General features: G+C 35.8%; 2 protein-coding genes across 2 annotated transcripts; one reads left to right on the top strand and one right to left on the bottom strand.

The window, feature by feature from the left end:
• Positions 1-515: 515 nt before the first annotated feature.
• Positions 516-8,769, top strand: LOC128680870 (uncharacterized). Its single transcript, XM_053764337.1, has 3 exons — positions 516-662; positions 6,237-6,371; positions 7,779-8,769. Exons 1-3 carry the CDS (start codon positions 642-644, stop codon positions 8,304-8,306), a joined length of 684 nt encoding a protein of 227 aa, XP_053620312.1. The 5' UTR covers positions 516-641; the 3' UTR covers positions 8,307-8,769.
• Positions 8,762-18,666, bottom strand: LOC128680869 (nose resistant to fluoxetine protein 6-like). Its single transcript, XM_053764336.2, has 14 exons — positions 18,417-18,666; positions 16,936-17,112; positions 15,595-15,821; positions 14,704-14,909; positions 14,118-14,200; positions 13,671-13,852; positions 13,017-13,162; positions 12,546-12,711; positions 11,801-11,994; positions 10,929-11,082; positions 10,126-10,306; positions 9,662-9,804; positions 9,318-9,427; positions 8,762-8,911 (listed from the first exon to the last, which is right to left on the bottom strand). Exons 1-14 carry the CDS (start codon positions 18,451-18,453, stop codon positions 8,848-8,850), a joined length of 2,070 nt encoding a protein of 689 aa, XP_053620311.1. The 5' UTR covers positions 18,454-18,666; the 3' UTR covers positions 8,762-8,847.
• Between the last annotated feature and the right edge of the window lie 786 nt (positions 18,667-19,452).

Raw genomic sequence — 19,452 nt, 5'->3', positions numbered from 1 at the left:
TATTATCACAGACAATCTTTTATTTTATTTTATCTGTTCGTAATAAGATTTTACCGATAATAATTCAAGACTCCACATGTTTTTTTCTTCTTCTTAGCTTGTCGGTCTACTCGGCTATATGTATTTGTGAGGACCAATACAATGCCACCGAAACAGCACTTTCTGTGGCGTTCTACAGGTCCTATACAATAGTGAAGCATGAGACGATTCAATCTAAACTGGTTTTGTATTTTCAATACATAAGTTCATTCAATTACGTTACATTGAAAAAAAAAGTTTTAAAATACCGGAACCAATCTCAAATGTATCAGATTATGAAATAACATACACTGCTGTGTCAAATGACTCTATACTAGATTGTGACGTAAAAAAGACGGTAATGTATCAGGTACATTAAAAAGTAAATCTACCTTTACTTTTCAAATAGATAGCGAATCTGTGATATAACATTACCAGTTTAAACTAAACTACAATAAAGAAGTACTTTAGGTTACTGAAGTGTCACCTTACAGTGGTGGTTTATATGGAGCAAAAATAAAAAATGGCGCCCGTAAAGATTTTGTTTTGCCTGTCACTTTAGTATAAAATGGCGGTGAGAATTATGACATCACGACTTGTGCAAACGTACGGGACCCAGCAACATGTGCTCAGTCAAATCATATGTGAGTTTTTGTGTTATTTATTTTGTTTAGTGTTTTGTGCAGTGGCCGACCAACATCTACTTATCAATTAGGAAAAGTTAAGTTATTTGTGACAAGAAAATTCGAGATTTTCGGTAAACAGTGTTCATTGGAAATAACATTTCTCAAATGTATAAATTATACATTATCGCTTCTATTCCTTTTTCGCCGCCCGCCAAGGATTGCGCTGTACAAATGTAGTTTAACTCATTATATAAAAATGAAACATACTTAAGTACCTATATATACGTAAATGGACTCATTTTTTTTAATGTGAAAATTAAACAATACAATTGTCTATTTGACTGAGTTAAAAATAATACGCATAAAGGTCTTTAAATAAATCAAACACGATGTAATTGAATGTCACTTTAATTCATAGCGATTTGATATTTTTTACTGATTAAAGTACTTATACATATTATTATACTTTTTAACTCCAAAACATATTATGGAGCTTATATGATATTAACGTTGATTTTATAGCTAAAAAATATCCTATTATAATTGAATCAAAACAAAAAAAAAAGTAAATGACGTTTAATTAATAAAACTGACCATTTAAAGTGACATTAAAATTTTAGTTATTGAAGTACCTGTACGCAATTTATTTTTTCCACTCAGTCAAACAGGTAGCCAATTTCATAATTAGTATTAGATAGTAATTAATTAGTTACAAGTACCTTACCTATAACTAATTAATTACTATCGATGTTACATGTCTCATTTACCCCACCATTTAAGCCACCTAGTTTGAAGTATGATCATCATATGATCATCTTTCCCGTAAATTAAATTTGCCAATAAATATTACTCTTTTGAAAAAAAAAACGTCATTGTTCTAAAAATTATTGCCTATGTTTTGCCAAGTGTTTCTAACCGCATAATTTTCACGGCAGAGCTCATAATAAAATAACAATTTAGCGGACTATTTCGCAATAAATAAACTTAACGAGACAATGCATCAAGGATATCCTGGAGACACAAGCTGTACAGAGCTTTATGACGCTGAAAACATACGAACTATGAATTCATGCTGGCGAATCGGCACAATTTAATTAATTCCTCTAAAATTGAAATATTGTCAGTTCCGTTTTACAATAGAATATTATGTGAAATCTAATAGAAATGCTTGTCATAAATCTAATTCAATTTATAGACTGATCATATAAGTCAAGTTTACACTTATTACCTAGCATGTGAAGGTGCATTTGCACCATAGCAAATGCCTTTTCTATTCTACTGTACTGAAGAAAAGTCTCAAGAAAATTGACGGATTGTAATGACAGCGCGACCGCAGCGGTCGAAACGCTCTGCGAACCAACCCTGGAGGCGGAAAGAAGCGCAACCCACGCGTTCAAAATTTTGTCCTGTGTGTTACACATAGTGTAGTGCAGTGGGTTGCAGCTAAAATGCACAGGGTAAACTCTTCGCTTTTATTTATTGATGCAATTATGGCCTCCCCATGAATCAGGGTTAAATCTTTTGTAGCAGAAAACTGCTATTTATTACATTTCTGAATATATTTGAAATAAATAAGGCGTAGGTATTTATGATATTTGTGGCAACTTTTTAATGAGACAATTCTAAATGGCTTGTCTTTGAGGTAGGAGAAAGAAACAATTTTTGTAGAAGTGAATTTAAAAAAACACAGAAGTTTTTTTACGTTTAAATATAGCTAACCCGCGGCAGGGTAGCAATGTAAATCGGCGTTTGACCTCAATAAATCAGTCTATTTCTGAGTCAAAAGATCGTAGATTGGATTTTATAGAAAATAAGTTCTTACTTAGGTACTTGCAAACGAAGCTCTAAAAATAATATTCCACTTTCATAATAACATCAATTTATTGCCTTGCCTGCAGTTTCTCATACTATACTTAATATTAACATATTTTCATATTAGAATTTCGTTCTTTAACCTTGAAAGAGAAATGGATTCCACGTGACGAAAAAAAAGATCTCATACTGTCACCTCACGGCAGTGATGTAACGCACCGCTCACATTTTTTTAATAAAACGCTCCACCGATTCTTCCGGTCTATTTAAAAAGACTTCTATGCCTGTTATTTTTAACAAATAAACATTTTGCATACCTAAGTATTTACAACGACTGGTTTTGCATAACTGTAATTACAAAAAATAGGCCTAAACTCCTACCGAGACTTCTTTTAAATATCTCATGTCCGAGTCTATTTAATAAATAACTATCGTTTCCTAAAGTTACCATTGGTTTAATAACCTAAAAAATTCTTTTTTTTTTCATAAAAATCTGACTTTTCGGACTAAAATTTCTTTTTCGTTTGCTATTTTCCTTGTACAACATTTATCTATTTTTAAAAAAGATACAGTATGGTTCGCGCCAATATTTTTTGTGCCATGCGGTGACCGGTAACCATAATATTAGCGTCAAATGAGAAGCGCTTCGTGCAAGTTACTGATAGCGGGTTATATTACGGGGTAACCAGAGTTTCAGGGGGATATTTCGAAGATTTTTGAGTATTTTTTTTGTGAATTTTGTTGGAAGTTTTTTCTTTCTTTCTTTATAAAGAAAGGGTGTTTCTTTATAAGAAGAAATAGGTAGGTAACCCTGTAAAACACAGTAACGTTGATTTGCATGTTTTTTATGGACATTCGTCGTTCGTTCGTTTACTTTTCCATGCAGTGGGACCACGAGTCACTAATCACATTTTTAATTATTTCTAAAAACCAAATAAGTTTACTTATGATACAATATTATGAAAAACAATATAACACGAAGATCCCTAAATACATAAGAAAAAAAAATCTAACTTGTTGGAAACTAGGTAGGGTAATTAAATAGCTAAAAATTAATAAAATTAAAAAGATAAAAATTCACACGATGTTTATGTATTTAAATAGGCTTGTTCTATAAACACCATAAGTGATCATAAAAATATATTTCTTCATAGTGAAATAACATTAATTATCTCCGTTTTGAACGTTCTCCCGATTCCTTTCTTCCCGGATTCGCAGATCATCATAATAGTACCCTATTTATTTGTTTACTAGCTGGCCGCGTACTTTAGAAATAAAATTACCCTATGTGTTAATCCAAGGTATCAGCTACCTCAATATCAAATTTTATTAAAATTTAACAAATAGACTCACAAACTTTCGCCTTTATAATATTAGTGGGCTTAAACTTTATTAATCCAAGTAAAAACATACTTATAAACACTTAATGCTAAAAACATTATCTCTTAGTTAACCATTAGGACATTATTTAATGCTAATATTTTTTTTTATTATAAATGATCGTCCAAAAGTAGTATTTAATATTTTCCCGTTAAATACCGACATACGACTTGTAGAATATTGTAATTGACTCGCCCACAGTACCACCGTAACGGTTTGGAGCGACGCCAAACCTGTGATATCGGCTCCCGGTCCTGTAATAAAACGTGGCCATTCCGGTAGTCTATATTTGGGGTCACCGTTAACACGGCAACCTATGTAATATTTCAAAAAACAGTAATGCTTTAATATTGAAGTATAAATAATATAATATTTAAAATCGAATAATAAGTAAGTAAATCGGCAAAAGTATTTTTTTTAATTTTTGAGTCGATAAACGATAAACATTAATCGAGTCGAGTCAATAAACATTAATGTACTACCTAAGCTACTCTCTCTCATTTGATTGATTTTCCCATTTAAAACGTAAAACGAAAACAAATCTCCAGTTATCAAGTACTTATGAAAATGTCCCATTTTAATTTCAACTCATAGTCACCCTGAAACAAGTAGCGTACATTTCCCGAGATACGGTGTAAAATAATATAATGATGAATAGCCGGTGTCCACGCGAGCAGAAATGTGTCAAGCGTGATCGTCGCTGTGCTTTATCTGAACCTAGGGCGCCCGAGATCCATTTTTCTTAACACAATCTACTGTCACTCGATATAAGATAATGTCGAGTTTTCAGAGTGAGGTCATTATGAAACAAAATGCGTTAAAATAGTGATAAAATAATTCCCTAGAGTTTAAGATGTTTTTGTTGCGGTTAAAAACTCAACTCTACTAGATGGATTTCGGTAAAATTTGGTACACGTTTAGAGTAATATCTTAAGAGCACACGGTAATAATATGTGGCGTTGGATAAAGTAACCTCATGGACGGTTTTTTTTGTACATGTGTTTTTATTTTCGATAGAAATATGCGTACTTAATTAAAAATCGGTTAAAGAACTTCACATACTCAGACCATTTAGATATTTATATTAGTCAAGTGGTTAAGCTTAGACTGTGATCTAAAGGTCCCAGATTCGAATCCTACTCGTGTCACATGAGTTTAAATACCAATCTGACTACTTATCTGATATGTATCTCAGTATTAGTATAAACCACCACCTGCTTCCGGTAAAAGAAAACATCGTGTGGAATCTTGCACACTGGTTGAGTTTAAGTTCACTAATGTGTATGCGATACTTGCCACGTTTACCTACATCAGGTGGTCGTAAAAGTAATGTCAGATGCCTCTGCGAGAATACGATCTGACACCAGTGTTAGTAATCTTCTTCATAGTTGTATTCTTCATGACTGAGGGTCGTGGTCATTACATGGAATGAAACACACGTAACAACTTTCTTGGCATTATTAATGGAGTGGTTTGCCATTGCCTTCTCCATTTCACACACAAGTTAATAATCAACAAGTGTGCAGGTTTCCTCACGATGTTTTTCCTTCACCGGAAGCAAGTGGTGGTCGATGAAAACTTACTATACATGAGTCAGATTGGTATACAAACTCATGTGGCACGAGTAGGATTCGAACCTGGGACCTTTCGATCCACAGGCGGGGGTCTTAACCATTACACCACCCCCGCTTCTTCATTTTCGGGTGTGTTAGTAATAACACACAAGATAAAGATTTCCATAGAGCCCAAAATCTCTTAGAATTACGATATAAGTAGCATATACAATATTTTACGAAAATTCAGAAAAGATCTAAGATACATATGAGGTGGTAGACATAGCTAATAATCACATGGATTATTTTGCTGAATACCTAGTAGAAAGTGTCAGGACAACGAAACTACATTTAGAATTCAGTTTTGGCAAATATCTATCATTTTCAGCGTTTGAAACTATGTCGAAGTAAAGTTAAACTCGTATATATCAAGTAATGGAAGTTACACTTTGAATTTTGAACTTGCTATCTTGGGAATCCAACAAGAGTACCTAGCAAGAGTTGTCTTCGGTGGTTTTGGTTTTCACTTGTAGCTTTATCTTTGCTGATTATATTGAAATTTTAACTGACTTTCGAATAAAGAAGTGCAATGTTTTCAGTTGAAAAACTTGAAATCAAAATATCGAGGTGATTCCGATTGTATCCTACCATAGATCATCAAAAAAAACATATTGGGATATCGACTGTGACGTAGGATTTTGACTCGTACGTACAACCATTTTTTCACCCACGCATTTAACAACACATTTTTATATGAAGCACCAAGATCAAAAGAAAAGTTGAGGAAGAAATTGTAGGAAGCCTACGTCACACAAAAGAGCTCATCTATCTATCAATTTGTTAACAGATCCTGAGTCTCCTCTTGGCCTCTGTGGCCGTAGCCAACCCAGTGAACCAACACCAGTGGTACATGATGCATTACAATCTGCAACCTGAACAATTGGCACAATCACAACAAAGTGACGGGCAACAAGATCAGCAGGTATTATATCTTTAATGTTAATAGTAGTTTAGGAAAACGCTAGCACAACCGTGAGAAAGAGACCGTTTGGATATAGCTAACTAATATACAAGTATAAGAACTAGCTTACGATAAGCCAACTAAGTAGTTGAACGTTGCAATCAACGATGCTAGTTCAATAATAATAGGCCTAGGCTTTCATGAACGGGCTAGCCTTCAGATTAAATGGCTGATTTAACCAAATGATTGCTACATAAATATACTCTTAAATAAACGAAATCTAGTTAAAAAGCCAACAAAATATTCGCGGCGAATTTGATTCTATATTTTTTTTTCTCACAGCTACGCTTATTTTACCACTCAACGACAATTGAATTACCGCCAAGCTGTTGAGGTGAAAAAAGTAAAAAGACAAAATGGCGCCGGCGCGCAACGCCCGTTGCGGTCTGATAGTTTTTATTTTTATTAGCTTTCGTTACAATATTGCAAGTTATTCAATGAGTTATGTAAAAGCGAAGTTTAGAAGTATGTGTCAGTGAGGCAATAGTAATTGTGTTTATCTCTCTTTCTCATCTTCGCGTGTTCCGGTTGCATTAGGGGCTATACGGCCCAAAGTCCGAAGCTTAAAAATTTTACCTCAAAATTTTAAAGATTTGGTTGCGACTTCACAAAGGGCCATCTAACTGGCGTAAACCCTCCTCGGGAATGCTATTGTGGCCTATCAGCTGGCAATTCTGTTTAGTATTAGTACTTTTTTCACATTATAAATTGGACCGCCTACTGAAACTTTACAAAGACTTATTATTCCACCACCCCTCTGATAATAAACAATGTACCGAACAGAAGTTACGGCCCGACACCTGGATTCACTCGCAATAAAATGAATTTCCGTCGCTGGCAACAACGTCGACGTTTTACGAGGCCTTGTATTTTCTGTTCGAGAAACTTCACGGTTTTATAAAATACTGTACTCATTTTGTTTTATTGTTTTTTCTAAATACATGCGATATCTTATGGGTGAACATAGTCGTGTCTGTACCCGCTATCCTATAATTAAACAAGCAACATATTTGAAGTCCCGTACTGGCCATCAAAATTACGTAATTGTCCAAAAGAACCAAATATCTCTGCAGGTTTAAGCGATTATACCACTGCAGTTTTTATTACTCGGTCGAATCGTTCCAGTACCTGAGTGAGCGACCGAGCTCCGCTAGAAAATAAGAACAACGGATTTTCCCAGCCATCGGGACTAGCTAGTTCGATGTTTGCCCACATAAGCACCTATTTCAAATATACTATGTAACATTTCTGTACACGTGCGAGTACATCTATTTAAAATATTGATAAAAGTATTAAGTCATTTCGTATACATCTAGTATAAACAACAATATTCAAAAATACATCATTGCAAAATGTTTGTTTTTTCAGTTGCAAGCAAGTGACTACTCAGGCCAGGACTATAGCAACGATCAGAGCGGGTTGTCAGGCCACGATTTCTCAGGACACGACTTCGGAGGCCACGACATCGGAGGCCACGACTTCGGAGGCCACAACTACGGAGGCCACGACTTCAAAGCCCAAGTGTACCCAGTCCATCAACACGTCCACGAGGAAACACCTGAACCAATTAAGCATTACAAAGAGGTTGTAGTCCCTCTGCCCAAGAATGTAGAGTTCAAAATCAACCAACCTGTTATCATACCTGTTCCGCATCCTGTTCCAATCCAAGTACCTGTTCCTAAGGCTGTCGTTATCCCTATTATCAAAGAAGTATCAATTCCTGTTGAGAAGTCTGTGCCGTATCCTGTGCATAAGACCGTCCATGTCCCAAAGATAAAAGAGGTTCCTTTTGAGGTGGTCAAACACGTAATAGTCCCAGTAGAAAAACCTATTCCATTCAAAGTACCCGTTTACGAAACTATCATTCACACAAAAAAAGGATCCCACAAAATCTAATCTAATTTGTAAATAAAGAGCGTCATAAAAATGCAACGTACCTGTATTATCAACATAAATTTTAATGACGTAAGGTCTGTCTAATGCTGGTTGTCCTTGGTCCAACTGTCATTTGAGTTGTCAAATTCAAATGACAATTGGACTTGAAGTTCCACTAGCGCAATCTAGTGAGGGAAAATACAGATAACCCTCATTGCAATAATATTATGCAATTTGTAAGCGTAATAACAGTTTTAGAAGATTGAAAAAAGGAAACAAGATCTTCCATAAACAATATACTCATACTTCCTCAATGTATTTAAGCTATTTTATTGTTACTTACTGGTGTTTGTTACCGTGTTGTTGTATATTTGTTATTTTATTTTTGTTACCTGTTGTGTGAATGTTGTGTGATGTTTAACTGTTGCTAATTTTATTTTAGGTTAAGTTGTAAATATGGCAATTAAAAAAACAACTTTCTTGATCAATTAGTTTTATTCATATTTCATTTTACAACAATATGGCAAACTCAACAAATTATTTCGTTTAGGTAGTTTTAGATTTACGACAATTTCTTCTGTCCATTGCAACTCACTCCATTAGACTTTATACTTTTAACACTCCATCTGGACAAAAATATATAAAAAAAAACATTATATACTTTTTGTTATTTAAAATAAGTACATTCATTTTGCCGTTTCATTCCGTTTTTGGCATGAATTTAATAAGTACTTCGTACAAAGTACCTACTAATTCCATGGTTTTTCAAAAATCAATCAATTTTTTCAAAGACCCTCCTTGTCTCTTGCCTGTACGGTAATTTAGTAAGGAGTGTCATTATGCATGTGACAAGTTGTTACACAAACTTGGAAGCCGATCCTGAGTGCACCATCAAGCATATCAGAGCAAATAAAATAAAAGCTGAATGAATTCATTGACTATAAAATAATCTTTGCTAGTAAAAAAAACTTTAGTAAGATCACATTCCATAAACTAAAATAATAAAAAGTTTGTAAAACGAATAATACTTACGTGTGATCCAGCAGCATATTGTTGATGTTGATGAGCGGAGCCTCCATTAGCAGCCACAAGGCGAGGCTCGCCGTCAAGCAGAACACCATGAGTCCTGCCCATGCCACGCTCTATGATAAAAAAAATAAAGGCATTTGAAATATGATGATGGAAACTTGTTAAAAATAAGTATGTTCTAAATAAAATAGATATATTTAAGATCATTATAATAATGATCTTAGTTATAATTCATAGACAGTAACAATGCAGCAGGATCATTATACGAACAATTAAAATTGGTTGAAAATTCCATGTAAAAAAAAAAAAAATTATAAAAATAAACTCAATCAGTCTTTGAAACTAACCATTGTAAACATATTCGGAGTGAGTGTAGTTCGTGTTGTGAAGTGGATGTAACGCAACATGGGTACGTGTGTGAGGTAGACCCCGTAGGTCAGTCTGCTGAGGGGCGCCAGGGGGCGCCACGAGAACAAGCGGGTCAGTAAAGCTGGAATACACATAGGTACAATAATTCATTAAATTCGCCATTATTACTGCAGGATAGAGGTCCACACAGTCAGAGATACAGATGTAGTATAGACCATACAACGAAAGAAGGTTCGTGGCAATATGAGGAACGATAGTTCCTCGTTTTATCAATTGAATAGATTTTTAGAAAACAATTTAATAGAGTCTATACTTTTGGTAGTAGATATTTCGTCTCTAATTATTAATGAAACTTGAATTGGAAAGTCGTATTACGGCCTTGCAAAGCCGAAACATGGTCCTTCGACCTGGATAATTCCTATTAAAACCTGTATAAACTAACGTAGTTCTCCGTACTCCGCAACGCCAATGACGAGACACACAGCGACGCCCCAGACGGCCCTATGGACTCCAGCGTAGATGGCGCCACCGACCGGCTCGTACTCCGAGTAGTAGTGGAAGCCGCACGCGCAGACCGCAAATGAGAGAATCGCGCTTAATATCAGTGCCAAATACGATGGTAACTAAAAGGTGAGAAAAAAAACACAACACTGAGGTTCCTTTTAAAATACCTTTTTATAAACTTAATATATATATATATATATATATATATATATATATATATATATATATATATATATATATATATATATATATATATAGCTTTTTGGACAACAACACTTTCTTTATAACGCGGTTTAAACTTTTCTCGCATATTATTCAATCTAAAGATAAATTACACTTTTTCACAGAATCGATTTTTTTAATTAGTTTTACACCAGTACAAAAGCGAGCGATCGAAGAGAGCGAGCGTTCCAAAAAAATACACGGCAAGTGAAATAAAATCTTTCGAATTTCATGCTTAAATACTATTATGGTTAAAAAATCATGCATAAGCTGTCACGCGTAATGGTTATCATTAGAATAAACACAAATATTCAATTTTAACGCCCTGCAAATGGATATGAATCTATGATAACTACATAAGGATATGAATGGGATCTATATTTTTATCACAAGCTTTTATTTAATTTCACATGCCAACAGCTTGTATCCGTCTGTCCTGCAAGGTGGGGCTGGCATCTCTACCCCGAACACAACCGTGGTTGGGACGATGAGAGAGAGTAGGCAAGTAATGTAACTCACCCTTCCTATAACCCTCCGATGATCTTTAGGCTTGTAAGTGTGTATGGTATAACCCATCGCCATGCCCACGACGAAGGGCCCGGCCCTGCAGTAGCTCGGTATGTACGTGTCCCACCACACAACGCCGTTGCGTTCGAGTAAACGCATCACTGACCTAAAACAATAAATAAAAGCATACTAAATATTCCAGTCATATTATACTGATGTGATAGTGTGATTTAGTACTAAATCAGTAGCTGCTGAGACACCACTTAGACTGTGTAAGCAAAACAGTTTGTACCACCTAAGCTGCCTTTTTATTGGTGCAGCACACACCTGCACTGTATAATATTTTATATATTTTATTAGGTATAAAATACATAAATTTTATACCTAATATTTTTCTTTTTTTATGTTTGTTAATTCTTTTTTTATGTTGTGCATGTGTGTGATTGTGGCAAAAATAAATGCATTATCTATCAATCTATGTAACACCATGTTTAAACTTAGATATGACTGTACGTAATTGAAGTCGAACAAAAAGGCGGGTGAAATTCTCGTGGGAAAAAAATACATTATAACCCGGTGGAAATAAATGTGTACTTCGATGGATGCAAATATCATTTAGTTAGACTCATTTTGATGAAATATTATCAAAAAACATAGAACAAACCCTGTCATATAATCATGCGAGGTTACTGGTGTTTGTTTGTTGTTGGCCTTTGTCTAGTAATATACCTAACTATAGCTTTAAATGTATTTATTATTAATTCTGTTAAGGCATGTCTAGAATATATATCATGTACACATTTCGACACAATGTATATTGTTTGGAAATAAACTAATTAACTGTTTCACAACCCCTGAACACCAAATTAATGAACAATACTCACTCAATTCCAGAAAACGGAATAGCTGGAAACTCATTGATGTATGTGATTAGCGCAGGAATAATCATGGACAATGCAAGAGACACAGCAAAAGCGATTTTCCCAGCAGTTTTATTTTTCTTGTACACGACATAAAGTATCGTAGCGAACACACACAGTTGGTAGTCGCATGGCACGTACCATGTTGAAAGGTTACACTGAAAATAAGTTATTTATTTAAAACTGTATTGCATAAAATTAACGCCTAATGGAGTCAATCATATTTATTATGATTTAACTGGTATAAGTTATTTTTAAAACTAGTTAATTGCATATATTTGGCCAAGGCCGCGGCCTGATTGTTCCGTCGAGCTCTGTTGCGACGATGTAACCCGTTGCCGCTCCGTTTTTTTACATAGATTTTGACATTGGACAGGTGGACGCACCGTACCAATTCTGGGTTCACATCACATCAACACACATCAACGCAATGGATGACGACGGAGCAATGGGCCAAGCCCACATTGGCCAGGTCCACATTGGCCAGGTCCACATTGGCCAGGTCCACATTGGCCAGGTCCACATTGGCCAGGTCCACATTGGCCAGGTCCACATTGGCCAGGTCCACATTGGCCAGGTCCACATTGGCCAGGTCCACATTGGCCAGGCCCTTCAAAACATACTCTGTTTTTACTTTGTATGACGAAATAAAATAAAATAAAAATTAAACCTATTTTTTTATATCGACGTAGGTATTAAAAAATCTTACCAATTTATCTATATTAGTGATATTTACAAACATAAAGAGGTTGATCCACCAGCTGTTGGCACACAGATTCTGTTCAATCTTTTCATAATGCCACAGTGGACCATTTCCGATCCGCCCCGACGTGGTCGCCATGTAGAACAAAATGGCGGCTAGAGGAGCTGCCAACCTGAAAATTATAAATATATGTCTGGGCCAAATCACAAAAGTTAGAGTCTTGCATGCCTAGGTTAAAATTGAGATGTGTATTTACGATTTAGATAAAGAAAAACTGTTTATAATGCAAAATAAATTATCATTCATTCACACACATATTCGTATGTAAAATAGCGTTTCTTATCTAATAATTATGTTATTGTTAACACTACTGGGTGCTACTTGCCACAAGATGCCTTTAGGCGACTTGGACTTCTCTGGTTTGTCTTTCTTAGTAATCGTGTTATGGGCATAATTACATATACTGCATGTATTCACCTTATATATCTTTTCCAGACAAACTTAATAGGATTCTGCCACTTATCACTCAAGATTCCCTTCGTGAATAGCACACCTGAGAGGGTCAGGAATACGTCCACCACCAGGTCCCCATGTGTGGAAGTATATCCTCCTTCATCCAGCATCTATAAAAAAATATCTATACAAGATAGGAGGCCATTGGATTTCCGTGCGTGAGATATAATTTTCGGGAAAAAGTTATTCTATGTTTTAAAAATTGTATTCAATTACAATCATGTGAAATAAACACCTTTTCGCCCTAGGTCTTATAGACAGCCCACTATGCAGAGCATGCATGGAGGCTGAGGAAACTGCAAGCCACCTCCTATTGGAGTGTTATGGCCTCGCATCAACAAGAGTTCCTGGGAAATCCAGGGACCATGAGCGAAGCCTGCCGTACACAATCGGTGGTGCTCCGCTTTCTGAAGGAGCTGGGCTGGCTTGAATGATCAGCAGCTCAGACTCCGCTCGCAGAAAGGTCCCAGACAAGAGGCCTAACTGCGGAAAACAGTCCTCGAGGGAAGTAAGGAATTACTTCCTTACTTCCCTCGAAGACTGTAACCGCGAGACAGCTCGTCACAGCCCCGAATGAAACTGGTAGCACGCAAATATGAGAGAGACCTTTATACTTACACGTTCCATCTCTGTTCCTTCGGTGGGGAAAACGATGAAAGTGAACATAGCATAATGTATATAGACTACCACGAAGCAAGCCACCAGTCTATAGAAGTTCATAGAGGTCACTTCGTCTTCACGGACCACAGTGAGACTCTCCATGTTTCGACTCAAGCAGAAGGAGCGAGCTAACTCGCTCACTAAAAAAAAACTATATTTAAAATACTTTAAAATATTTATTTATTTACCCACATATTCATAAAAAAAGTTAAAGCATACTTTGAACTTTCGAGTTACAATTTGTTTTGTCAGTATCGCACTTTACAATAATTGACGTTGACAGAACGAGATAAACGCGTCAACGCGCGTAAAACTTGAATAGAGATGTAAATTATATATTTTTCAAAATTTAAAGAATTATGATTGTTCTTTAATAATTATTATTACAAATAAAATGTTTCTTACCAAAAGTTCTATTCGTCACTTCACTATTTTTAACGTAATACGTACAAAATAACGTCGTCAGCAAGAGAAGCAGAATAAAATTGCTGAAAAAATATTTAAATAAATAAATAGGTACATAAGCAACCAGGGCTTCATGTCTCAATAGTATTTTTTTTTTGTATTACTATCTAAGTATGTGTATTGTATCGTCGTTAGCAGAATCAACTACGTTACTATTTTTCACGCTTTTACTATGAAGCCCTCCAGCTAACGTGGTCTTTGGTTTCTCTATCTGGTTCTGACTACCCCGTAAAGAATAGAGACGTCATAATACATGATAAGGTGCATTTACACCTAGCGAATAAGTACTCATTTTATGTTCACTCAGGCTTTCCACGGCTTTAATGGACCGCCTCGATCACGAAATATATCTATTAGGAAAATAGAGTATGATTAGAAGATGTCCGGTAAGAAAAGACTGTTGGAAAAGTTTCCAGCCTAAGGTACCAAATAGGGGTCATAAGTTTTACTTCAATATTTTACTTCGATCCATCCATCGCAAATTAACGCGTGCGAAGCCGCGGCCAAAAGTAAAAGATAAACTTACAAAAACAACATTGGCATTTCGAACGTCAATTCGTCAGCTCTGTGGCATTGTGATACGTTGAAAGTGGCAGAATCGCTCAGGGCTCCAAGATGGCTCGTCTGCAGCACGGACCTGGCGATCTTGGCCGTGGACGCAGGTCCGCAGACCTCTGGCACGCATACGCCCCACACCATCTTTGACAATAGCCGGCCATGTTTTGTTGGTTTCTGAAAAAATGCATTTATTTATGTATCGTAATTTTACGTAAGTAATGATGATACAAAATTCTAACCGCTTGAATTAGATTATGCTTTCTGTAATGGTTAAGTTTGGTATGTAAAGTAATACAGGTTGACTTAATGATACGAGAATCATATCTAAGATCAACCTTTGTAAAGATATATATATAATATACAGGATGAATGAATAATTTCAGATACTTAATTATGATTAACACATGATATTTTAAGTAAATTGTCTATCTCTCTTCCTTCATCTGAGCGTTTTCACGGTTACTTCCATCAGCCATAGAGTGTTAGACCCCACGATCCGCTTTCCTACTTATTCTTCTCCACTTCGGATGGTCTTCAACATTCTATCAAGTTAAGAATGGTGATAATTATGTTTATTCTCGGTGCCAAGTAAACACCGTGGCATTTTAGTAAATTCATATTTTGATGGTTGAGAAAGGTCTTCTTTGCGTATCGAGGCAAATCTGCAAACGGTCTACTGGATACTAATATTTTCTTGCCAGTTACTTACTTTGATGGATTAATCAAAAGCTGCCATCAAATCAGCCCGAGCACCTATAGGTGTTTGAATGGGCACTCAGACAGGCTAGCACATGAGCCTTCGATTGCGGGAAAAGCCAAGATTGAGTGTTTTAAGGGACTATTAATAAAAAGGTCTTACCTTGAGATAAACCTCAGTAGTAACGTCATGACCCAGCCTCATATAACCATATGGGCTCACGCTTGCTTCCGTTTCCGTCAAGGTCACGTGCATCAAGCAGTATTGGGTTTGGGGTACATCATGGTGGATCTCGAACCCACTGCTGGGATTCAAACATTCGTCGTAGTTGCCCAAATGAAACATCTGACCGTTTAGATGCCCCGCTGGTCGTGTGAAAGAGTCCAGAACTGAAAATAAGTTTTTGTTACACTAAAAGCTGAGAGGAGCTGCCTCCTGGCCACGACCAGCCCTGGCCTATATGGAAGTCGCTTAACAGATTGCGCAATCAGGTGGGCCGGTGCAAAGATAGTCTGTCCAGGTGGGTTGTGCTTAATAACTTCGAAAACACATGCAACTGCGGTGTCTCCCCGCAAACAATGACTCATCTGCAAGCCTACCATCAACTTTTACGATACGATTCTAATGCAACTCAGTTCAATTTAGGAACAAAATTAATCGTATTCATACAAAAAATTAAGTCGATGGTACGTGGGATACAGATCAGTTTAAAGCAAAGTGGATCGCGTTAAGAAATGATGGTAAGGCCCCTGTTCGTTTGTTCTGAGTGCCCAAATATCTACAGTGAGCCACCAATTAAACCATTAAAGTAGCTCATTCTCGGATGGCGTTATTTGGCCTGTTCTCGATGTCAAATGCCATCGACGCGCAAAGAAGAACACACTTGATCACACTAACAGCTAACCACACCTATTTGATTTATACAGTTGGTTATCGAACATCCCCTATGGTTATGTGGTATATAAGGAAGTATTAAGATAATATTTTTGAAAAAAAAACCTTTACACGAGCACAACTCGTGTACGTGTGTTAGTCGCGAGGTCTCATCTACTGTTCATAACACATTATTTCGATTTATATAATTATTTTCACTTAAATCTGATAATAGAATCTTGACGTGGTAGTGATCAAAAGGTCCCAAGAGGTAACAGGTGCTCGTGCCTATTATTATGTAATTACTGTGATTTACATGTAAAGTACATGTACACAAGATTATTAATGTGGTCGCTCCAAAACCCGATATGTATTGTAGCTTTTAAAAAATGCATTACAATTTAAAATTAGACGAAAAAAATAAATAAAGTCCCTGTCATTCTGTCAACAAACGCGATAAACGTAAAAATACTGATGGATGGATTTTTCTACGGTTTTCACCAATAGATAGTGAATATTCCTGATGAAGGTTTAGATGTACAATATACCCGAACGGATCCAGGCCGGGCCGCTAATTTAAAAGACATATTTTGTCTAACAGAATACAAAAATTAATAAAATCAATCTTACTCCAAACAGCCCACAGAGTGAAGTTGTCTGCATGGTCCATAATCTTCAGCATCGTATCCAGACATGGTCCTTCGTGTCCATCCCACTGTTGGGCTTTCAGTGCATCCGAAAGTACTTTAGTGTAAGTAATTTTGTAAGGGCGACTTTTGACGATTTCGGCCTTCACATCTCCTGCAACTAATGTTTTTGTATAGTAAATATTCCACTTATCTTTATTTGATAGATCAAATCAAATTAATTCAAGGTTGCCAGATCAGTTTTGATGTCTAATTTGTAACCGTTGTTTGTTATGGCCGTTATGCAATTTTTTTTTACTGTCTTAAACAGTTCTACATATATGTGTAGTTTGTTGATATTGCGCTAAGTATTTTAGGCATTCTTTGGCTATTGAAAAAAACTATGATTTCACAAAAGCTTGTATTTTTTAATTCCTGGACACCAAAGTGAAATCACTGGACACGGAACAAGACGCAAAAGTTCCCAAACAATCCCGAATTTGCTGACCATCTGGCAACCCTATTTGTGTTGCAGAATAGATAAAGCGTGAAGAGGTAACAAATAAACTTAAATATTACATAATATTTAGGATTAGAGGAATGCGGCGCGATTTTATTAATATAATATGCATATCAGAATACGCAACGGCGGATATGTCTGGCCATGGCCGTGCAGGCTGACGACGGTGACGAGGTCAGTTTCCTACACCTTTTTTTTTTAGCCCAAGCCTATTTCGACCCAAGGAGAATAGAGATGGAGCACGATATTATTTTTTACATATTTCGTCGAGTCTGCCTGTCTGTCTGTATGAACGCAATAAACTCAAATAGTAACGGACGGAATTTTATACATTTGTCACCAATGAATACTTGAATAGTGTGATTCTTAAGCAAGGTTTAGGTATTTTTATTATGGTTTTACCCGAGCAAGACCGGGGCGGGCTGCTACTTTATAATAAATTAAGAGAAGTAATTTTTTGGTGTGCATTTTAAAGTTTGGTAAGCAAAATATCTTCCTATCCTATTCCTTCCTAATCATTTGGCCAGCAAAATATTTGGTTGCCAATAATAAAATTCTTGTTCCGCATTCAATCATGATAATGGTCAACAATTTAAATATAAGCAGATCAGCAAAATAATTATTTGGTCAGCATAGTCCGACGGCAGCTCTGTGTGGTCGGGTTAGCCCCACGCAGTAAAAAAAACTAAATATAACAGACCCTTGTGCTGATTAGGTTAGGGAAAGCTTGTGACCTTCAACTTGTGTCAATAAAAACTGAGGAGTTCTCTTGTTGGGTGCCGATCCTGGGTTGATCCATATATTACGCAACAGGGTGTCTGTTGCGTGGAAAAGGAGCTACTGGTGGACTATGCTAACCAAATAATTATTTTGCTGTTAAAAATTATGTAAAATACAGACCAATTTAGATTATATTAACAATAATTATCAAAAACAAATACGATTACACAATACACTATACTCACCTAGGGTAAAAATCAATAAAACCCACATCACTTCCATTTTAATATTTAAATTAAATAATGTTTATTTTTAAATAAAACAATATTTGTTTTTTGTGAGAGAGGACAAGGTCCGCTGTATATTTATTCACTTTCAAGAATGAAGTAACCTTCTAATTAAATAAGTAATTTAATTTTCTATTAACCTCCAGTCTGATAGAGTCGTGGAACCATTAATGTTGTTCTCACAGCCACGATAGAAAATATCTTGGGGAAATACAATTGTCGTGGGGTACCGTTATAATATTTATAAAAATCATTACTAGCTGCACCCCGCGGTCTTACCCGCGTAATTATTTAAAAACTAGCTACGCCCCGGGACTTCGCTCCCGTGGGAATTTCGGGATAAAACGTACCCTATTTGTTATACCGAGCTATTCTATACGTGTACCCAATTTTAAAACAATCGGGGCAGTAAATTTTGAAAGAATAACAAACATACATATACACATGACATCCTTGAACTTTTGTATATATAATATTATGAAACAGGTTTATAATATTATAAAAAATATATTATAAAGTAGAATCTATATTGTAAAACATGTATTTCGTGATTTTTCTCAAAAATATTTTATTATCGTGTCACAGTTTTACTTATTTATTGCTTTACTAGTGACCCGCCCCGGTTTCGCACACGGGCGCAATATTATGCATGTTATATACATAGGTTTAAACCATAGGTATAAACTATAGGTATAAACCATAGGTATAAACTATAGGTATAAACCATAGGTATAAACTATAAGTATAAACCATAGGTATAAACTATAGGTATAAACCATAGGTATATACCACAGGTATATACCAACCTCTTAATTCATCTATTTTTAAAAACCCACATCAAAATCTGTTGTAGTTTTGAAGATCTAAGTATACATAATTACAGACTTTGTTTTTTTTGTAGTTTATATTTGACTACGGAACCGCACAAACTACGGAATTCACAGATAAAAAATCCCTTTACGCCCAGGACATTTAATTCACGGCTATTAAAAGG

Source organism: Plodia interpunctella, chromosome 25 (assembly GCF_027563975.2).
Source record: "Plodia interpunctella isolate USDA-ARS_2022_Savannah chromosome 25, ilPloInte3.2, whole genome shotgun sequence".
NCBI lineage: Eukaryota > Metazoa > Arthropoda > Insecta > Lepidoptera > Pyralidae > Plodia > Plodia interpunctella.
This window is presented reverse-complemented; position numbering and strand designations above follow the sequence as displayed.